General features: G+C 45.1%; 1 protein-coding gene across 3 annotated transcripts in view; it reads right to left on the bottom strand.

The window, feature by feature from the left end:
* Positions 1–22,784, bottom strand: part of PPM1H (protein phosphatase, Mg2+/Mn2+ dependent 1H) — a 235,934-nt gene that overhangs the window by 201,615 nt on the left and 11,535 nt on the right. Inside the window, exon 1 of one of the 3 annotated variants that reach the window (XM_059683482.1) lies at positions 6,603–6,715. The exons of the other annotated variants lie outside the window; for them this stretch is intronic. Within the exon in view, the coding sequence (XP_059539465.1) occupies positions 6,603–6,697 (95 nt within the window). The 5' untranslated portion in view covers positions 6,698–6,715. Of the gene's footprint in view, positions 1–6,602; positions 6,716–22,784 lie in introns of those variants that run through there. 3 annotated transcript variants of the gene reach the window in all.

Raw genomic sequence — 22,784 nt, forward strand, 5'->3', positions numbered from 1 at the left:
CAGGCAAAAATATACTGTGTTGGGAGACAGGAAAAAAAGGCACAGAGGAGGAAAAACACAACAGTCTTGTTTTTGTTACATTTAAAATTTATCAAATGTTATAAACAGTTAAAATATACCCACCTTTAGGGTGGTTTTCAAAATAGTGAGAACATACACAAATCATTGTACGCTTCTTACTTAATTTGTTCTTCTTCGTCCTTCCATGTTGCTAAGAGACTGTCTTTTTCAAGGCTCAAATACACAGAATTTTCCAAATTTAGAAAACAGGAGGACTTGCAGAAAAGCTTCAAAAGGCAGCTGCTCAGAGGTAAAAATTTATCTGGTCATGATCAATCCACATTTCTCTCAACAACTTCCTGAAATATATTATCAAATGCTTGGATCACTCACAAAAACTTCAAAATTTATCATCTCCAGTATGTGGCTCTCTTAGTGATATCCCTTTGCTCCTTAGGGAAGAGACAACCCCCGGAAAGTCAGTCTTTATCGGAAAGACAATGAGGAGCCACTGGAGACTCTGCATGCATCTTGATTTCTGATTAGTGTTCAGAGCATGTTGACCACAACTAGGGATAAACTGTAACCAAAGCATCACTATGCGGAGCTGGGAAAGATAACAATATCAACAGTGATATTTTGTTCCTTAATTTAGACCCGTGATGGCGAACCTATGACACGCGTTTCAGAGGTGACACGCGAACTCATTTTTTTGGTTGATTTTTCTTTGTTAAATGGCATTTAAATATATAAAATAAATATCAAAAATATAAGTCTTTGTTTTACTATGGTTGCAAATCTCAAAAATTTCTATATGTGACACGGCACCAGAGTTAAGTTAGGGTTTTTCAAAATGCTGACACGCCGAGCTCAAAAGGTTCGCCATCACTGATTTAGACACTGGGGCATGCAGTATAGCGTAGTTTTAAACATACAGATTACAGGATCATGATATTACAAAAGACTTTTTTATTCTTTCCCTTGAGACTCCTGGGTGTACTTATTTATGTCTATAGTTTATTAGCTACCTGACAGAGAGTCTGGGGCAAGAAACAAAAAGGTAATAGGTGCCCCTGACAACTGAAGATCCAAAAACCCCCAACACAATTGATAGATACTAGAATGTACATCGATGGGGAAAAGGTTCAATTTACAGGATATTGACAGGCAAGCCTCACACACATCTCTTTATTTTTATTGACTTTTAAAGAGAGAGAGAGAGAGGGAGAGGGAGAGGGAGAGGGAGAGGGAGAGGGAGAGGGAGAGAAAGAGAAACAGCGATGTGAGAGTCAAACATTGATCAGCTGCCTCCTGCATGCCCTACACTGGGGGATCTAGCCGTGCATGTTCCCTGACCAGAAATGAACTGGCAACCTTGCAGTGCACAAGACAACACCCAACTAACTGAGCCACACCAGCCAAGGCAACACACCTCTCTTTGAAAAGGATGCATTTTTATTACATTTTTAAACATCCAAGTACGTATTAAAGGAATTTTTATAGGGGTACCTCTACCACTAACCACAGTGGACCACAGGGGCAGGCCAGCTTTGCTGAGACAAATCAACTGCCTTTATTTGTATGAGAAACAATACAACCAGACCCAACTGAAGAAGAGAAAGCTCAGAAGCCTCGCACCCCAACCAGCCCAGGCCGTACAGCATGCAGAGCCTTCTTGGGAGGCAGAGATAGCGGACTAAAAAGATCAAGTGTAGCCCCAATTCCGCCACTCAGGCAAGCCGTTTCGTTCCTCGGAATACTGACTTCCTCCTCAGGGAAGAGAGGAAAGATGCTGGGAGAGTGTGGGGCTGGGGGAAGCAGCTAATGTCTTCTGAGCATATCCTGTGTGGCCGGCCAATGTCCTTACATCATCTCATCTAATCCTCACATCCGTTTTCGATTTTACAAAGAGGGAAGGGAGGCCCGGGAAGGCCCTGCAGGTAGGATGTAAACTCTGGTCTCTCTGGCTTCAAAGCATCACTGCCCACCTGCTACACTTACCTCACCAATTCCGATTCCAGAGATGGAGGGCCAAACTGCTCAGTGCTCACATGCTTCTCTCTCCGGGAGCTGGGCTATCCTTTCCAAGTCACATCTCAGAGCTCATCCTCTCCAGCAAACTCTCTGGCCTGCCCCTCCACCGCCCTCCTTCCCCACCTCCCCCCCAACCCCGCTGCCACCACCTAAACCCATACACGTGAGAGGAGCAGAGTTGGCCACCCCCACTCTGCCTCTTTGGGATATTGATTATTTTAAGCTTATTGTTAAGAAATGAAAAGACTCAGGAAAAACCTTTGACCTTCCCCCTGATTGCCTAATTTAGAGGACCTGCTCCAGGAAGAAAGCTCCTCTAGTTTAGTGTGAACAAGGTGTGACAGGCAGGGAGGAGCCTAGCAAGGCCCCCTGACCAAAGTCCTCTCTGTGTCCCAGGGCTAAAGGTGGCCCAGAAAACACCCTTTCACCAAACATTTGCTTTTCTGTCTCCATGTGAATTGCCTTCCTGCCCATTCAAGTCCCAAACCATCACCCCTCTTCTCCTTAGCTAGGTATGTCCTATAAGACGTAACTATCCAATATGCCCTCAGTTCTCATGGTCTTATGGAACCTCTGTATGAACATACGTAACAAATCTGGACATCTCTCCTGTTAATCTGTCTCATGTTAATTTGATTCTTCGTCCAGCCAGAACAACTTAGAAAGGTGGGAGGGAAATTATTTGTTCCCCCACACATGCTCTTGGTTTTTTCCTGCTAGTGAAAAACCCGAATCTACAGAACACAAAGAACTTGGAGGCCGACAAAAGGTCAGGGTCATCACTTCTCTTTCCAAATAACCTGATCTGTGTTTGTAACAGGCGTCCTGCTCAGAACCGAACAGAGATTCCAGTCCTGCAGGCTTGGCGGCTCTAGCTGCCGTGGCGGGCTCGTGCGGCACAATGAACACTGGTATCCATGGGACCCTAAGACCCCCGGGCACCAACCGAGTCTCCAGGGAGGTGAGTGCACATTTATAACGAAGGAATGACCATTAGCAGCACCAATCCAACTAGTTCTCATATTTCTATTTTTAAATTACTTTTTGAATTAGAGGAAAAGCCCAAGGATCACGAATACTGAAACTCACTGTCTAGTTTCATAAAAAGCGTGCCACTTCACAAATAAAATCTGAAGCCAAAGAGAAACCAGGGCAGTTTGTGCCCTAGACAACAGAGGCCTTTTTGGTAAAATCATGATTTTGTGCTGATGGGAACTGCCAGTGAGTGGTATTTGCTCTAAAATGATACACATTTTACAGAAGTTGTTTCAACGGAAGTGCAACCATAGTTGTACACACGCACTTAACCTTCAGGCTACCACGCTGAATGTAGAGGGCAGAGCTGTTCTCCCAGTGAGACACATCCTAACATTCCTTACAGGTAAAGGAAACCCCTCCTAAGCATATCATCCAGCCAGTGACTACAGCAGTGCCCCCTTATCCAAAATTTTGCTTTCTGTGGTCTCAGTTACCCCAGGTCAACTGCAGTCCAAAAATATTAAATGGAAAATTCCAGAAGTAAACAATTCATAAGTCTTACATTGCCCGCCATTCTGAACAGTGTGATGAAATCCCTCCCTGTCCAGCTCCTCCCTGCCCGGACGTGGCTCATCTCTTTGTCCAGCGCAACCACACTGTAGACACTGCCCACCCATTAGTCACTCAGCAGCCCCTCTGTGTTATTAAGTTGACTGTAGCGGGGTCTCAGTGCTTATGCTCAAGTAACCCTTAGTTTACTTAATAATGGCCCCAAAGCACAAGAAGAACAATGCCAACAACTGAGATATACCAAAGAGAAGCCATCATGTGCATCCTTTAACTGAAAAGGTGAACGTTCTCAGCTTCATAAAGAGAAGAAATGATATGCCGAGGTTGCTAAGATCTCTGATAAGAATGATTCTTCTATCAGAGACATTATGAAGAAGGAAAAAGAAATTAGTGCTAGTTTTGGGGTCCCACCTCAAATGGCCAAAGTTATGGCCACAGTGCATGGTAAGTGCTAGGTAGATGGAAAAGGCGTTGCATTGGTGGGTGGAAGACCTGAACAGAAAACATGCCTGACTGACTGCAACATGTTGCACCAGAAAGCACCGAGCCTATATGAAGACTTCAGCAAGGGATCACCTAACATGAGTGACCACATTCACACAACTTTACTACAGTGTGTTATAATTGTTCCATTTTATTATAGTTACTGGTGTTAATCTCCTACTGTGCCTAATTTACAAATTAAACTTTATTGTGGGTATGTATGTATGTATAGGAAAAAACACAGTATATACAGGGTTCGGTACTATCCACGGTGTCAGGCATCCGCTGGGGGTCTTGGGACAGATCCCTCGTGGATAAGCGGGGACTGCTTTGTTAACATGCTGTAAGGCGCCATGGGAGCAAGTCCCTGGCAGGTGGCTGTGAGGAAGCCGAGCCCCTGGCCCAGGCCTCCCTGAGGCTCCTGGGTATCATTCACCCTGGAAGCTGGAGGGGCAAGTGTAAGGAGGCTTTGGTTCCTAACGGAGGCAAGGAGGGGAAATTCTGTAAGCTACTCATTCTGACGCAAGCTTCTAAGAGTAGGACAAAGTAGGATAATAAAGGAAAACAAATGAGAAATAATGTAAATGTGCCACAGTTTGTTTACTTTAGACGGTCCTTCTCATACCAATTCAGAGGGCTGAATAACCAAATGTAACATGCATTTTTAAATTAGTTTAGGATTTTAAAAAATATACACAGCAAAAACGCTCTGGTACTATTTATGAGAATGTCTTCCAGGCAACGTGCACAAACTCAGAACTCGCCCCCAGCCACTGTGAATGCGCAGTGAGGACCAAAGTCAGCGAATGGGTGGGGTGCCCCCGCCCTGCCCCGGTGGCAGGCTACCTGGGTCAGCATCCTGACTTCCCCTTGCTGGCTGAGGCCTTGGACAAGTCATTTAACCTGTAAGAATCACGTCTCATCTACATGGTAACACCCCTGACATCACAGAACTACTGTGGAGAATTAATTAAGGTAATATATGCACAATCCTTAACCCAGTGCCTGGAACACAGGAAGGCTGCCATTCTTGTTGAGGCTCTCATGACTGTAATAATTATTCTGATTGCTTAGAATGACAGAGTGACCTTGGATACAGAACCAGTAATGGTCCACAATAGATGGAGGACCTATTCATAATCTGAAACACCAGTTCAGAGATACCCCCACAGACCCACCTCCTCTGCCAAAGGAGTACCTCCCCACCAAGTAGGCTGCACCAGTCTAATCAGACTGAATGTCTGACCACCGCTTTTTCATGGGGCACTTACGTAGCAAGCACATTGGTGGGTTTGGGGGACACAACCATGATGCCCACCCATCGTGGATAGTTCCCTTTGTAAGGCAACGCTAAGGACAAGTGCCGACCCCTCCTACGTGGCATGGACAGAGAGCAGGCTGGCGAAGGGGCAAGTGGCACGGCCCTCGCACTCCAGGCACCGCCAGGATCCCAGGTCCTCCTGTCTGCAGTAACGAGTACGTTCATTTCTTAAGAGATGCCTCCATCCACCAGCAAGGCGGAGAGCCTCTTTCATGCTCTAAGACTGAGACAGAAACAGCTGGTGAAGAGGTGGAAGTGAGTTGGTGGCCAAATGCGCTCAAAGGAGAACGGGGCTTGGTGAAAAGACAAAGCGACGGGAAGGCGCGCACACTCTGGGTCCAGAAATATCCGGAAATATTATCCTAAGGCTTCCGCCCCTGATGTAATCTCACCCTCCATGTCTTAGTGCCTCTGTGACATTTGAAGGAAAGGCAGGAAAATAACAACGATGGAGAAAATGGATTCTGGTTAAGTAACAAGTAGGCCCGACAGCCGGCTGTCACTCACAGAGGATACGAAGTCTGTGCACACTTTCAGATCCAGCTGGACAGAAAAATGATCAAGAATATCTACCCACCCAAACCTTTGCAATGGCAGCCAAAAAGAAAAAGAAAAAGAAAAAAGAAAGACCAGCAATCAACTTTACTTAAGATTTGCAAACTTGGTAAGTACCAAGACACCAGCATGTGTCTAGTTGTCACTGCAAGGAGCAAGGAGGGAGAGCAGAAGGGTGCAGAGTCTGAGAGAATTGAAGCCTTTCAAAAATAGTACTTAGGCCCTCGCTGGCTTGGCTCAGTGGATAGAGCTTCAGCTGGCAGACTGAAGGGTTGAGGGTTTGATTCTGGTCAAGGGCACATACCTGGGTTGCAGGCTCAATCCCTGGCCCAGGTCAGGGAGCATGCAGGAGGCTCCAGTCGATGTGTCTCTCTCACATCGATGCTTCTCTCTCTCTGTCTTTCCCCCTTCCTTCCACTCTCTCTAAAAATCAGTGGAAATATATCCTCGGGTGAGGATTAAGAACATAAAAAAACAGGTCTTAGGAGTACTCCCTTCAGCAGTACTGGTTCCCTAATTACTAGGTAACACATTTCTGAAAGGGTTTCCTTCTTTCTGGAGTCACCCTGCAACAGAAAGTCTTAATGGTTGAGGAAACCTCATACCATAAGATCAGGGTGTAAAGACATAATACAAACTTAAATTGCTTAAAACTGCTCACATTGCCACCACTTCCACGGATGCATGTGCACTGCTGGCAGCTCTCGCGTGGAACTGAGAGCGCACTGAGAGAGCCTCCCGCAGGCTATGTGCCATTCTGCCCTGAGACAGAGAGCGGTGTGTGCTCACAAGGCGGTCATGCGGACGCACACAAAACCCACGAGCAGAGCCGTGGGGTAGAACACTGATCTTGACGAAAGCAACTATTTTCCTGCAATGCTCTAACCCAGTGGTTCTCAACCTTCTGGCCCATTAAATACAGTTCCTCATGTTGTGACCCAACCATAAAATTATTTTTGTTGCTACTTCATAACTGTAATGTTGCTACTGTTATGAATTGTAATGTAAATATCTGATATGCAGGATGGTCTTAGGCGACCCCTGTGAAAGGGCGGTCGCGACCCACAGGTTGAGAACCGCTGCTCTAACCGATTGCCGGCTGGGACCTAAGAAAGGAAGGAACTCGGCAGTGGACAAAGCTCTGCACATTCTGTCCTGACACATGGGCGAAAGGACTGCTGTCAGATGGCAAGTGAAGGCAGGAGAGACTGCCTCCCTCGTAACAGGAAAGAAATCTCAAAGCCACAGAGATGTGCGACCCATTCAGGAGTCACAGGGGATCCTCGTAATGATGAGCACTGTGTCCTGGTTATGTCTGCAGTGGTTTGTTTGTTTTGTTTACTAGCCCATAAAAGAATAGCGTCTAAAATCGATGATGTTTTAGTAAATAAAATGTTAATTTCTTGGAAAAATCAATTAAACCTATAAACTTCAAAACAAAACTTTCCCCACTCTGGCCTAGATAGAGCTCAACAGCTACAGCAGCTCCGCGCCATGCCAGCCACATCCACATGCCCCCCCCCGCCCCCCACGCAGGGGAGACGGGTTCAGAGCCCCACTTCCCGCATTCTGGCTGGGCCACCTGCTAGCTGTGTGACCCTGAACAAGTCACTTACTTTTCTGGGCTTCAGTTTTCTCATCTATTAAATTGGGGTAATAGTACCCCCGTCACTGGATTGTTACAATAAGTGAATGCGACAATATTTGTAAAGCGTTTAGAACAATACCTGGCACCTAGTAAACATCATTTAAGTACTTGTTACATAAAACTAGCACCCAGACTTTGGTTTCAAGCTACTCTCCGAAGAAAGGAACCAGGGATTCTTCGAGGGCAAACAATTACAAACCCTGGGGCAGGAAAATGAAGACTGGGCAGGGCCCAGCCTGGGACTGCCAGGCAGGGAGAAGGTACTCCAGGAGGTCAGGGGTGGTGTTGAAAGGACAAGTCACGGGCCAGCATGACACAACATGGCATCAAAGGCACTAACGCTGCCCCAATGTGAAAGGAACGACTTCATGAGGATACCCAAACAAGAAAAGGTAGAGTAGACAACGAAGTGTTATGCAGAATGGAGAAGGGGATCAGTTCAGTTTTTTGTTTTTTTTTTAAATTTCAATACATGGAAGAGTGCTAAGTGTTTGCTTCTTCCAAATATTTCTCTGTTTAAGCAGAGAAGGGTGAACACAGGGAACTTAGTAATACTAGTCCCAGCAAAGACAAAGCATAGTGACAACAGGAAAGCCCTGAGGACTCTTCACAACCAGGGGGTAAGAAAACGGAACCCAGTCAAGATGCTGAGTCATGTTCTAAGAGGTAAACTAACAGCAGACTCCATCCATCCCTCATCTCCTCGGAGAAGGTACCCTTAGATGGCCCCACTAATTGCAGTCAGAGTCATAAAGCATTTGTAAGATTCCAGTGATGTACAGAGACCTGGCAACCATCAGGGTGATAAGGGCAATGGTCCGTGAAAATGCTGGCCAAGCAAAATCTGGAGAATAAAATGTTCTGAGAGGAGCAGGCTGCCTCAAAAGACTAGGACCTATCCGGGAAGCGTGGCTCCAAATCTCACTGATGTAACAAATGGAGGACAAATATAAAACGGGGCCTAGTCAGATGACCAGCTGCTTGGATTTGATGAACACAGAGATGACCCAAAGTCAATCGGCTGATATGAGATCCTATCATCTCAGCGGGACAGGCTCTTTTTCTGGCTCTGATGAGGTTTCTGTACTTATGGGAATTGTACTGCTGTATTACTGTATCCCTAGGGAAGTATCAAAAGGTGTACTGCTCTAACACTTGAAGTTATGGAAATATATGTTACAGACCTGAGGAAAGCACACAAGCCAGTTTAAGAACCATAAACGGACCCTCACAGCACTGGCATTGTAGAATAAATGTAGGTGTGTTCCATGGTTCATAATCATTGTGTGCGGTTTTCAGGGCTTGGAGTGTTCAAAAGAATCATCATTATCATCTAAATTGTTAAAAAGAAGTTTAAGTCTAAATCACGTTTAAGCAAATTGAAGAACTATTCAGGAAAATGATTCTTAAAGTTCGATTTTAGATACAAATTCAATAGTTTGAGCACTAAAGTACACATAGTAGAAGGGGCTTCTCTCCATGAACAAAAACCCTTGGACAGTGAGGAATATAAAAAGTGGGCCAGCAACAGAATGTTCAGAGAGTATAGACTGTATTTCTCCACATGAAAGACTATTCAGAAATACAGTAGCCCACTTGTCCCACCACAATGACCCCCAGGGAAACAAAAGATAAAGGCAGCCACAGAGGAAGATATGAGGAAGGAGTGCTACACAGCTGGTCCGAGTTCTTCCATCGGCTGTCTACTGAAAGTAGGACACGGGAATAATGGGAAATTAACCACCACAGACTCGAGCGCCTGTTTGTCACATAAATGTAATCAGACATGTACAGCATAACAACAAACCCCTTCTCTTTCAGCTTTAAAATAAAATTTGTCTAAAAATAATTAGGAATGGGAATGTGTCTAGGGCAATTAAATACACGGTCAAGTTTTAGAAGTGGGAGAGGGTGAGAGTGGGGCTGAGAAAGCTCTGTAAGAGCCTACTGGCCCATTTCCTCCTGAAGAACGGCTTCAGTCCACGCAGATCACCTCCAGATGCTGGGTCTGCTCACACCTGGCATCTGCTCGCTCTCCTTACCACAATCATGTGTTTCTTTTGTTTTGTTTTAAAGTTTAAATAAAATTTTCTTAATTAAATTTTTATTGTTAAAAGTATAGCTATGTTCCCTCCCCCAACCCCTCCCCCCTCATGTGGTCATGTGACTCTTTTGAAAACTGGATTCGTTCCTTTCTACCACACTCTTGCTCTCCTCCCCTCTCCCTACTTCAGACAGGCAACTGAGGGAGCACCGTGTGCCAGGCACTGCGTGGGAACTTTCCATTACCTCTCATTTCATCACCACGGCTCTTGGGAGCTGGATATCATCACCCTAGTTTTACAGATGGAGAAACTGGAGATCTGAGGTCATGAGCAAATTGCCCAAGGTCATCACAGCCATTGTGGGCCCAGATCTGCAGCCAAAGCCTGCGGGCTCCCCCAGAGCCCTGTGTCCCTTGTGCTCTGGGATCCCGGCCCCACTCTTTCTAGTGGGACTACCTGACCACGGTCCTTTCTCACATGAATTGCTAAGTCAAACTTTGACTCTGAAACGAAAACAACAACAACAACAAGCATTATAAATAAACCCCTGGTCCATTCTTTATCTGATGGATCTCTCTCCCACCAGGAGTGCGAGCAGCCACCCGGAGAAGCTGGGAGAGGCAGCGTGGATTCTGCCTGGAGCTGTCAGAGGGAGCATGGTCATTTTTGCAGCAGCCCTATAAAACAAATACATTAGGCTTTACCTAGCAAATACTTCCCATGCACAGTACAAGCTCCCAACGCGCTGCTCCTCTGGCTCAAAAATCTTAGCCAGGAGTGGACACAGCACTGACCCACCTGACAAACTGGTGTGGACACCACCAAGCAAGAATGGTGACCTTGACAATGGGAATGGCGACCTTGACCCAGGAAGTCCCAGCCAGCTAGCTGGCTTCCCTGTGCTGCCCAGCTATTTCTCTACCCTGACAACAACACCCCTTGATTTTATGCAATTGCGTTCTTTTTTAGAACTGAAGGGGAGCAGCATATGCCACCCCTCCCCCCCAAAATATGACTGTTTGGCAAAAGGGTTATCTGGTTACTTTTAAGAAAAAGCAAACACAAAACAGCTCTGAAAACCCAGTATAAGGTACCCTTTTGAAAGAGACATTTCCATTTGTAAGGGTGTCTCCCTCTCGGTACCAGAATGGAGAGAACCTCTGAGTCTCTAGAAACCCTTATTAAAGGAGAAGGCAATGATTTAAATCCTTTTAACAACCTTACCCTGGTTGCCTGTGCTCTTCCTGGAAACCTCCCATAACTGGATCCCTCACCACAATCAGCCCCCTCTCCACCCCCCACTCACCAGCTCCAACATCTTTAGCTGAAGAAGGTATTCCAAGTGAAGTTTTGGGCCACGTGGGGGATTGCTCAGTTTTCCTGGGTTTCTCCCAAGTATGCAGGATGCGTACATATGAGACCTCTGTTTTACTCCTGTTAGTCTGTCTTTTATTACGAGGGCAGGGGGTGGGCTCAGCCAGGGATTTGGAAGGGGGGGGATTGCACTTCCTCCCCCATAGAACCCCCTTATCTCATTATTGGGAGTGTCACTGCACTAGGGCTGGGAATAGAGCAGTAAACAAAACAGACGCAGCCCTTGCCTTGCGGGAGCTTCCAGGAAGAGCGGAGTACAGAGCAAACAAATAATCAGAAGTAGCTATCTGCCATGTTTTCCTTTTCCCACATCGGTTTAATCCTCACAAGCATCCTGCAAATGACGACTAATCCCCGGCTCACACATGTGAAAACTGCCATCAAATGGCAGCTAGAAGGAGCTGATTTGGGATTGGAATTTGGGCCAAGGGACTCCAGCACCCATCCCTTCAAGGACAACACGGCAGCAGTTCCTATGCCTGGCCTCCGTGGCTTAGAATTGGGCTAAAAACTCTGGAATCATCTTTGACTCCCCCCCCCATCCCCCGCTCCCCGCACCCAAGCTATAAAACAACCCTAGTCTGCCAAACCTTTAAACCCTACTATATAAAGTTCTCTTCATTCTCCCAAAAGGCAACTTATATTTTTTTTCTTTTTTATTGAATTTACTGGGGAGGCACTGGTTAATAAAATGATATAGGTTTCAGGTGTATAATTCTATAATACATCTTCTCTATATTGCATTGTGTGTTCACCACCTCAAGTCAAGACTCCTTCCATCACCATTTGTCCCCCCTTTACCTTCTTCTACTCTCCCCTCCCCCCTTCTTTCTGGGAATCACCAGATTGTTGTCTGTCTCTGTAAATTGGTTTTTTTCCTTAATCCTTTAACCTTTTCCGCCCAGCCCCACAATGCCCCTCCCCTCTAACAGCTGTCAGTCTGTTCTCTATGAGTCTTTTTCTATTTTGTTTGTTAGTTTGTTTTGTGAAATCATATGGTACTTGTCTTTCTCTAACTTGACTTAGCATAATGCTCTCCAGGTCCATTCATGTTGTAACAGAAGGTAAGATTTTCCAAAAGGCAACTTTTAATTTAACAAGTTTCTTAATCAAATGTAGCATTCAGAATCTTTGTGTGTGTGTGTGTGTGTGTGTTGGGGGGGCGGGCATAAGATATTATGTTTCCGGGAAATGTGTTTGTTATCTTGTACAATTCATTTACTGACCATTACTTAACAGGCATGTCTAGAGTCCCTACTGTATGCGAGGCCATTCATCCTCTGGTCCCTGGCTCCTCTTCATCTTCCAACCCCAGCCTTTGCACATAGGCATCCACCTTCAGGGAAGGTGCTGGCTAACTCCCGCTAGTCACCGCCCATCCTTCAGTCTCAGCGTTGTCCCATAAGCTTTGAAAGGGCAGGGACCACGTTTTTCTTCTCTGCTGTATCCCCAACACGTCACAGTACTTGGCTCAGAGCAGGTTATAACAAATCTCAGCTGAACAAATGTCACCTCCCCAGGAAAACCTCCCAAGGCCACAACTCGGGGTCAGAGAGGCCTCCCTTCCTATCCTTAACATCCTAAGCTTCCCCCGTCCTAGCAGTCATCACCTGACACTTTAATTGTGGCTTATTTCCTCTGCTAGAATAAATTCTTGAAAGCCCAAGTTTTATCTTAGTTAACGTGAAATCACAAAGACTTCCACAGCACCTGGCAATATTTGTTGACTATCCTTATTACATCTTTCCATAACTAACCTGTCTCCCTTTTTCAATCAAAAAGGAAAAGATGACATTTTGTAATACTCTTGAGAGCCTGTGATGCCACAAAATGATGATCACATTAAAGGACTCTAATTAGCAATTCAGATAACAGAGTGAAACCCACTTAAGTCAGAACACTCATTCACCCACCAGAGAATTATCTCCTCACAGTTCCAACATACTGCCTGGGATACTAAGAGTGTCTAGAACCAACCACTCTTACACCCCAGGCAACCATTAGCTGTAATCTTCTAAATATTGACCAAATTTGCAAAAGTGCATCCGTAAGGATAGGCTATGCAATGCTGCGGGAACTTCGTTTCATTTCTCACACACTCCGCATGTCCATCTCAGGTTGGGTACCGTCTCAACAGGGAGGACGGAGCCTCCGCAATCTAGAAGGCCACCAGGCGGTGGGGAAGGGGGCGGGGTGAAGAGCCTGCGTCCTGGAGGAGGAGAACGAGGAATAATCGGTGACCGGATTAGTGGCCACACCACAGGTTTGGCAGAAATGTAAACTTTCTACAAGAGCCATTAGCTTTCTCCCTATGGCATCCCAAAAGGTAACTCTGAATTAATTTACGGACTCAATTAATTTTTTTGCTCTAACAAAGCGAACAAGACAAATGCAGGTTATTCCTCATTATATGGCCGCTCACCAAGGAAAGAACCTGCCATAATGTAATTGAAAAAGAAGCAAACACGTTCCCAGAACACACACATAATAGAATTTTATTAGCAGCCCAACACGGCTCTAGAAGCTAAAAGCAGATCTGTTCCCAGCTGTTAACGGGTATTGGCACAAGGAGGTCTCAGCATTACCCCACTGCTTCCACCTGGCGCTGTCAAAACCATTAGCTCATGCATGGCACACGGGCATGGAGTACCTACCATGCTCTTTACAACTCCTGTAATTTACACTCTCATCTCAAGTATCTATTCAGACTCACGGCAAATCATACAGGAAGGCACAGCGAAGAGGTGATCACAGCAGAGGGGACCAAGCAAAGAGAACCAAGGCTGAAGGTAAATTCAAATCCCAAAGAAAGTTGTAGAGATTTTTTAAAAATAACCTCTAATGGAGAGGGTGAAGAGATGGGGGAGAGGTCTGGAGAGCTTGGGAACACCAGTATTTGAGAGAGGTTTCTGAGAAAAGGAAGCCTGGTTAGACATTTTTAAAAAGGGCCAGAAGGAAAGAGGCTTGAGAAGTTAAGAGATGAAAGAACCCATGGACTAAAGAATGAGCAGCCCCAGTTCCCGCTCCAGGGAAGAAGTTTGAACCTAAGACAGTGGCCGGCAAACTCATTAGTCAACAGAGCCAAATATCCACAGTACAACGATTGAAATTTCTTTTGAGAGCCAAATTTTTTAAACTTAAACTACATAGGTAGGTACATTGTTAGTAACCTACCTATATAGTTTAAGTACTGTTGATATTTGGCGCCTCCCCCACGCTGTGTATCCCGAGGCCCGCCTGCGCCCCACCGACAGACACCCCCCACTTTGTCTAACGCCACTTCTTCAAACTAGACTCGCCCAGGCCAAAAACCGACTTCTGCGCATGGGCCACGAAGTTTCAATCGCACTGTACGTGTGCGCCCACGCCCGCACGTGGTATTTTGTGGAAGAGCCACACTCAAGGGGCCAAAGAGCTGCATGTGGCTCTCCCGCCGCGGTTTGCCGACCACTGACCTAAAAAGTCTCCAGTGACCTCCAGTGAGCCTCTTCCTAAGTAGCACTGAAGCAGCAACAGTGCTTCTGAAGTCCATCCTGCTTTCCCTTCTGCGCACCCCACCTGCTCTCCCAGCCCCGCATCTCCTGCTGGGAAGCCTTCTCTGGTGCCCGCGCCCAGCGCGGCCGACGGCTGGCCACCCAGGATGCCTGTGCTGCTCCTCCAAGACAACGCCCACCGCACCCACTGCAGGGCCTGCTCAGTGGGGTCTCCCTGCCGGAAGAGGCGTATCTTAGCTGTCTGTGTGTCCCTGGCACCCAGAGAGTAGGCATTCCAAGGTTTCTGTAAGGAAGGAAATAAAGGGGTTACAAAAGCAGAGCAACAGTAACTTGAAGGGGTGATGCGGCTGGCCGAGAAGAGGAGATCTGTTGTGATAAGCCCATAACAATGACTCAGCAGCACATCTATAGGCAAAAAGGAAAGCAATGGAGAGGAAAAGACTCAAGATGCTGGGATAAGAAATAGAGGAAATGGAAGACAGGGCACAAATGTGTGTGTGTGATCAATTCCATTATCGCCGTGGCTCACTGTATTATAGTTATACACACAGAATCTCCGCTGTTAATGTGTGAACTTCTTGAAGATAGTATATGCATTTTTTAGCAACCACAGCCTTAAACTCACAGGGGATTTAATAAATATTAAGTGACTGAAGAGTGAATTATTTTAATGTTTTCTGCCCACCTAACTGAAATAGTCTAAATTTTACTTGCACTCACGGTGGCTTATTAAAATGGACATTGTTGATCATATATTATTGTCTTTAATAAGCAAGACTTTAACAATCAAATGGCTAAATCTCTGAACATAACACAATCTAAACACCTTCTGTTTGGGTTTTGGGGTCTGTCCTACAACATACTCCGTCCAAAAAACTTGAATGCCATATGGATTGAAATGGAGATGGCTCACCCTTCTTCACTTTATAAGTACCTAACCAATTATATTTGTGGAATAAAATTAGGACTTAGCTTCTTATAAGGCCTCAAAGTTAGTTTTACAGATCGGGGGATGTGTGTTTGTGTGGGTGGCATTACACTGCTTTTTAAGACATGGTAAAAATAAATATCTCAGGAAAGGATATGTAACTTAAGTTTAAACACGAAGAGCACACTTATTTTGTGTAGAGAAAAATTAGCACACTGTTTTTTTAATGGGTTTCTGTTTAAATCAGAATAACCCTACATAGAAATGGAAGCTCGAGCAGTTCTGTTATGCACAAAGATACTGAAAAATAAAATCAATCAATTCTATGAGGTGATGCATCAAAAAGCACATTAGGGAAGAGGCTGAGGTGGGCAGAATCCCAACCACTCATCCTTAGCCACTTACCCCTGATGACCTCCAGGGAATTGCTGCTGCTCTCTAGCTGCTGGTCACCGACATTTGAAATGAGCACACCACTAGTTATCCTCTCCTTTACTGACACTTAGCCTCGTCAAGCTCAACTCACAAAGAACCGATGCTGATGAAGAGAACTGTCCTCAACATTGTGAAAACAGGTCCTGCATATTTTCAGCTTCCTTCTGCTTTTAAAATATAATTTAACTTGCATGAATTTTCAAAACCAAATCGCAGGCCTGCGGTGTCCTTCGCTATGAGGTCAGAGAAGCTGAGCAGAGTGATTCAGTAGCTACAGGGCCACCTATAAGTACAAGGTATTGACCAAAATTACATCAAATACAGCTGCTTCCACAGCAATTTAACTGCCACGGCGGAGGACATTAGCGCTGCACCTCCTGACAGCACAATTCAGAGAACATCGGGAATGTCCGCAGGTCACCCACTGTCAGGCACCAGGAGGAAATAAATTGAAAACTGGTTGTGATTTTTTTTTCTGGAAAGGATCTGTAGGAGGTTTCAAGCAATTTTTTTTCCCCCAAACTTTTTAGAGAGTGAGTCAGACATCTACATCACTTTACATATTATAATCTGACTATAACTGAATCATGCCTCAAAAAGGACATCCTGAAGTAGACCCAACAGGAACCCACTGGGGTGGACTCATCAGCATGCTAACTTTACTGCTTCACTGATAAACTTGAAGCATTTCACCTTCTAGATCAGCGGTTCTCAATCTGTGGGTCGCAACCCCTTTGGCGGTCGAACGACCCTTTCACGGGGGTCGCCTAAGACCATCCTGCATATCAGATATTTACATTAGGATTCATAACAGTAGCAACATTACAGTGATGAAGTAGCGACGAAAATAATTTTATGGTTGGGTCACAACATGAGGAACTGTTTTTAAAGGGCCAGACGGTTGAGAACCATTGTTCTAGACAAATAGTTCCGGTCATAAGTTTTCTGGACAATATAGTAACTATCATTACTCTAAAAGAATTAAAAAACGCCTAACATTTTAGTCCCTTTTAATCCAGGATAGGCTGTTTAGTTAAAAGTCTGTTTTCATTTTGCTTGTTCTGGAAACTGTACCAACAGCACTTGGTGCTCAGTCCCACAGTGCTGACTGGGGACGGGGAGGGGAGGCTACCCTCCAGGCAAGAGGCTTAGTGAGCAAATTCTCCAATCTTGGCTGACCATACTGTTGGATTTATAAATTTGCAAGATTAAATAAAATGTAATTAGATTTTCAATTCACTTCCACCTTTTATTACAGATCCTTCAGAGACTTTTAAGATGATGCAAATGGAAAGGCATTCATTTTTACGGACTGTATACAAGTATCCTACTTTGATGTCAGCAGATGTTAACTAACCAGTGCATAGCTCCTGGTATGCCGCTTACTCCCTCAGCACCTCACAGCCAGAAAGGACCCAGTCAATGACCTCACTTTATAAATAAGCCAACTGAGGACTAAACAAGTGAACCAGGCTGCTGAAGCCACAAGCTGGTTAGACGAGCAAGAACACGCCGGGATGCCTCTCTGAAGCACTGGTCTCCCAGCACCATGCTTTTCCTCTGCCTCACTTTGTTCATGATAAATTCTTTTCATGAATTTATCTTCCCAACAAGAGTCTATGCCTCTTGAGGTTGTAACCTCTGTATCTGTCACCCCTCAGCCCATGTGAAGTATACAGTAAGTGCGTGATGGTACAAAGAAAAGCGGTGCAGTAGCACTAATAATAATTCAAGAGTTGCTATAACCCTCAAGTGCTCAAAGACTGGTTCTTTAGCCTGGACCCTAGCAAATTCTGACACCTATTTTTTAAATTATTATCTGTTAAAGATGGAAAGTACTAACCCCCCTCAATTGTCAAACAGTCTTAAACGGCCCAAACTTTGGAGAAGACACAGTACGCTACATGTGAAGAAAGACCACAGGGAGCGTGGGAAAGTGTCCACCGGAACCAGCAAACATTCTTCAGAAGTGAAAGCACTACATTCCACCATGTTTTGCAAAGTAGTCTAAGTTTTTCTATCTGTAGAATACAGTTCAAAAAACACACACATAAAAAACGATGCTAAATAACTCTTTATCCTCAGCACCAGCAGTTTTCAGACCCCTGGAGGTCTCCAAAACCCCTTCAAGGGACACAAAGGGTCCAAGCAGTGGACTTTAGACATGAGTGTGATGAGACACAGAGTAAATACAGAAGCAGGGAAGAATCTAGCTGTCTTCCACTAACTAGGCGCTGAAGAGATCTGTAAGTGTACAATGATGCCACTCTTCTCACTAAATTGGTTTTGTTTTGGACAATATGGTTATTTTTCATTAAAAATGCCCACATATTTCTTTTTAAACGAATTTATAAACATTTTTTTTATATGTCCAGTTTTAATTTCTAGTATGGGTGAGGACTAACAAAAAAGTAATAATAATTCTACGTTCCTGACTAATCAATGCCTTCCTCCACCTTGATAAATTTGTATACACATACAAATGTATTAAAGTTCTTTTCAGTGATTGATATAAAGATAAACTTTTGCCCAACAGCCAAAACTCGGCTAGAAAAAGAATATTCTCAGCACGAGTTTAATTAAACTTGCAGCTGACAAGCATCAGGTCTCTCAGGCAACTATCGGCACTTTGGGAGCCAAGAAAGTAAAACCATTAAAACAGAGCTTTTCAACAGGAAAAGGACACTGGGGACCCTGAAATAATGCACTCAACGAAAGCGTTACACATCTGAATCCCAAACAAAATGATTCTGACAGGAGTCTGAGCACACCTGGCTGAAAACCCAGGGGGGGTGCTAAAGCCAAGCCTATTGGCAGAGGTTCAACTTGTGGTCCAGGCTCTGGGAAGGTAAGCAATAGGAGACTTGAGCTATTTTAAATACTGAAGGGAAAAAAGCTAATGAAAATAGATGGGGACAGCAAGGACTCACACATTTACTGAAACAAACGTTAATCCTTTGATATTGGCGGAAAGATTAGTTATATCGCCACACCCACCCTTCCTGCTAACTAGCAGATAATGTGTGTTTGGTTCAATTTTTTTTTTTTTAAGGAAGCAACTTAATAATCTTTGACAAGAGATCCAATCAAGAAAAATAAATGTGCCCTGGCTGGTACAGCTCAGTTGGTCGAGCGACATCCTGTGCACTGAAAGGTCACCGGTTTAATTCCCAGTCAGGGGACATACCCAGGTTTTGGGTTCAATCCCAGGTCAGGGTGAATATGGGAGGCAGCCAATTGATGTTTCTCTCTCCCTCCCTCTTCCTCCCTCTCCCTCCCTCTCTCTCTCTAAAAAATATAAAAACACATCTACACTAATAATAGACAAATATGTAAATTGACCATACCATCGCAATGCCACAGCCAATCAAGAGTATGCAAATTAGCCCGACAAAGATGGCACCAAGCAGCCAGGGGCAGGGCAGGAACACACTCCGCGTCACCATGGCAGGCCTGTGGGGCGTTCCCGCCCCCCGGCCGCTCAGGGCCTACCCGTGCAGGGGCCGAGTGGCCTGTGTCCCGGGGACGCCACTGGAGTGTCCAGTCCTGTCAGCCCGGCCTGTGGGAGGCTGAAGTTCCCAGTCCTTTTCGTTTTTGCAACCCCTGGACCGGAAGTGAAAACCAAGAGCGCGGGGAGCACCAGGAATTCTGGGAATCGTAGTGCTGGTGGCAGATGCATTGTGGGATCTCCTAGACACTAGAGCAAAGTGAGCCTGGAGCAAGTTACTGTTGCAGTGGAGGGTGGAGGGAAAACAAAGGTGAGAGACGTAAGTAAAGTTAGAGTGTTGAGGAAAAATTAAAAGGAAGATATCCTGCAACTTCTAGGAAATCTCCACCAATGGAGCAAAGAAAAAAAAAAGACCTCTATTATTCTGTGAGCACCAAACCAAACTGGATTGGGGTCTCAGACAATTCACTCATATGATTGCAAAGACAGACAGAAACTCCTGGATTGGAGAGGTCTCCCCTGAGGGCTCCCAGATGGAGAGGGTGCAGGTCGGGCTGAGGGACCCCCACACCTCCCAGTGCATGAATCTTAGTACGCCAGGCCCCTAGTTTTTAAATAAATTAATACATTTACAAAGAAAAGGGTCCATGGTTGGGAGCAAGGCCTGGAGGGACTCCCCAGCTCCACTGGAGACCAACGGCACCCATGGGGCCTCTGAGGCTGGCGTGGCAGCAGGCAAGCCTTCAGGTGGTATTTGAGGTGGGAACGGGCCAGTGAGGCCAGATGGCCTCTGTCAGCACTGACCTGATGACCTGGGGGCGCGGGGAGAGGGGGAGAGGCGGGGCTGCAACTGTGGGCCCATGCGACTCCCATCTGAGCACCTAGATATTTTAAAAAATAAACACCAGCTGCTATAGTCTGAGTTGCCAATTCTTCTTTTCCTCCCATTTGCTGCTGCCCTGAGTCACCAGCCCAGCTTGGACACCTGGTTGTAACAACAGGGCAGCCTGGCCCTGTTATGAATAAACACAGGGAAAGGTGCCAGGGGGCCTTCTAATCTGGCTCTCTCATCCCACTTCTCAGCAAATGCTGTCCTCCCCGGCTGGCCAAATTGCTCGTTTTTCCCAAACATATATTTTAGAGCTCAATCTTATAGGCTATTCATTTGTGACAAAATATTGTAGCCTTTCCCTTTTATCTTAAGAAAATAACCCTCTAACCAGTTCTTTCTGTAATAACACCAGCTTGGTTCGCTCACTCCCCTCACATTCTCTTACGGGCTATTCATAGTCCCTGTAACTTAACATTTGCTTCCTACTAAACATTTATTTTCTGTCTTTCATTTTTGCCAGCTGTGTGTTCTAAATATAATCTGTCAATGTTCACCTTTTCAAAAAGGCATAGAATAACTATTAGTACACCATAGTGGACTACCTAAATACAGTGACTCAGTAATCCACAGCATCTTTATTTTTAAAAAATCTATTTATCCCTTGTTTCCCCGCCCCCCCCCCCCCCGTAATTACATGAAAAAGGGTGACATGGTAAAGAGGCACGATTTTTTTAATAGCTTCAATGTCTACTTGTGAACTCCCTGAAAAGGCGGCAGAGTACACGAACCCCTTTGGTCCTCTCCGCTTGGCAAATGGATGCTCTCTGCGCCCCATAGCCCTGTGCTGACTGATTACACCGCCAATCCGGCCAGACTCCACGAGGCCAGCCTTATGCAAGTCACTGATGCACTCACTCCATGACGCAAGCTCTGCAAGAGCCCAGCGTGCTGAAGAGCAGCAAACGAACGCCACGCTGGTCCTGCCAGCCTCACTGGCCTCCAAAGATCACTAACTTAATTCCCTTAAAACTTGTAAAACGATTATGCTTAAAAGTAAAGTAAGAACTTAGGTAACAGGACTCCCAAAAGGGGTTCTCTCATAAAACCTGTCTTTTAATTTGAGCCCCATTATTGAAATTCCTAAGCATATTTCCTCACTTCTAAGTAGCTATTTAGTAAAACACATGATCTATTTATTAACTTTAGGAAAACACTACAAAATATAGACTGGTACGGACACTTACAGGGTTCCAAAACATTAAAATATGAAAAAAAGCACTTTGAAGTTGGGAAAAGATGGTAATTTTAACAAGATTTGGACGGTTATGTTTAGGAAATGCACATATACTAAGAAAATTAAGCATAATTATCAAAATCTGTTATACTCAATAGAACTACAACTGACCCTTGAACAATGTGGGGGTTGGGGAACCAACCCCCGTATGATTGGAAAACCACACATAATATTTGACTCTACCAGTTGTCCCTTAGTATTTGTGGGGGATTGGTTCCAGGATACCCTTGTCGCCTATGGATACTAAAATCCATGGATGTTCAAGTACCTATGTACAAAGGTACAGATCAATGCATACAGTCAGCCCTCTGCATTCTCAGACTCCCAATCACAGATCAAAAACAGCACAGGCATTCACTGGGTGGGAAAATGTCTGCATAGAAGCGGACCTGCACAGTTCAAACCCAAGTTGTTCAAGGGTCAATTATATTTTTAAAAGCTTTGAAAAGAATCCTATTATACAAAACTTGGTGTGCTAACATGCCCTTATCCAATTTAAAGCCACCTGGAGATTAGGCCTGATTAGTTTCCTTTAAGTAACAAAATTACACTCTCTCTGTGACATTTTGTTGATAGGGATATGATGTGCTTTAATTAATGAATAAATTCACACCATGAATGGTCAGGCTCAATGCCTGTCATGACCACCAGGATCATGGGACTGCATGAGATTCTAAAGTAACTTAGGTTCTTTCTGGACCTTATTTTCCTCTTTAATTAAATATGAATAAAACATCCTTATATCTAAGTGTACATGGCAGGGCTTTAACACTCATCCGGAGTCATACAGATGTAAACTGTTGGTATTATTCTCTATCTATATATATAAAAGCCTAAGCGACCATTACAATGAAATGACCAGTCGCTATGACACACACTGAACAGCAGGGGGCAGACACTCAACGCAGGAGCTGCCCCCTGGTCGTCAGTGTGCTTCCACAGTGGGAGGGCTGTTCAGCCAGAAGCAGGGCTCAGAGCTGGCGAGCCTAGCAACAGTGGTGGAAGCCTTTCTCACCTCTGCCACAGCACTAAGGAGCGAGCAGCAAGTGGTTAGGAGGGAGCAGCGAGGGGTTAGGAGCACTGAGTGCCAAGCACCAAGCCCAGCTCAGGCTCCTTCCCGGCTGCCTGCGGCTTCCAGCACTGCTACATCCCCCTAGGGGTCCCAGATTGCAAGAGGGCACAGTCCAGGCTGAGGGACCCCAACTGGTGCACAAATCTGTGCACTAGACCTCTAGTTTTCTTATTAAATGAGAGAGCATAAAGTCCACAAGGAGAGAAAACACATGTAAGCACTTAAATTTTACAGCCATTTAGAGAAAACTAAGTCAGAAATAGTGAAACAAAG

The sequence above is a fragment of the Myotis daubentonii genome, chromosome 2 (genome assembly GCF_963259705.1).
Source record: "Myotis daubentonii chromosome 2, mMyoDau2.1, whole genome shotgun sequence".
In the NCBI taxonomy this organism is placed as follows: Eukaryota; Metazoa; Chordata; class Mammalia; order Chiroptera; family Vespertilionidae; genus Myotis; species Myotis daubentonii.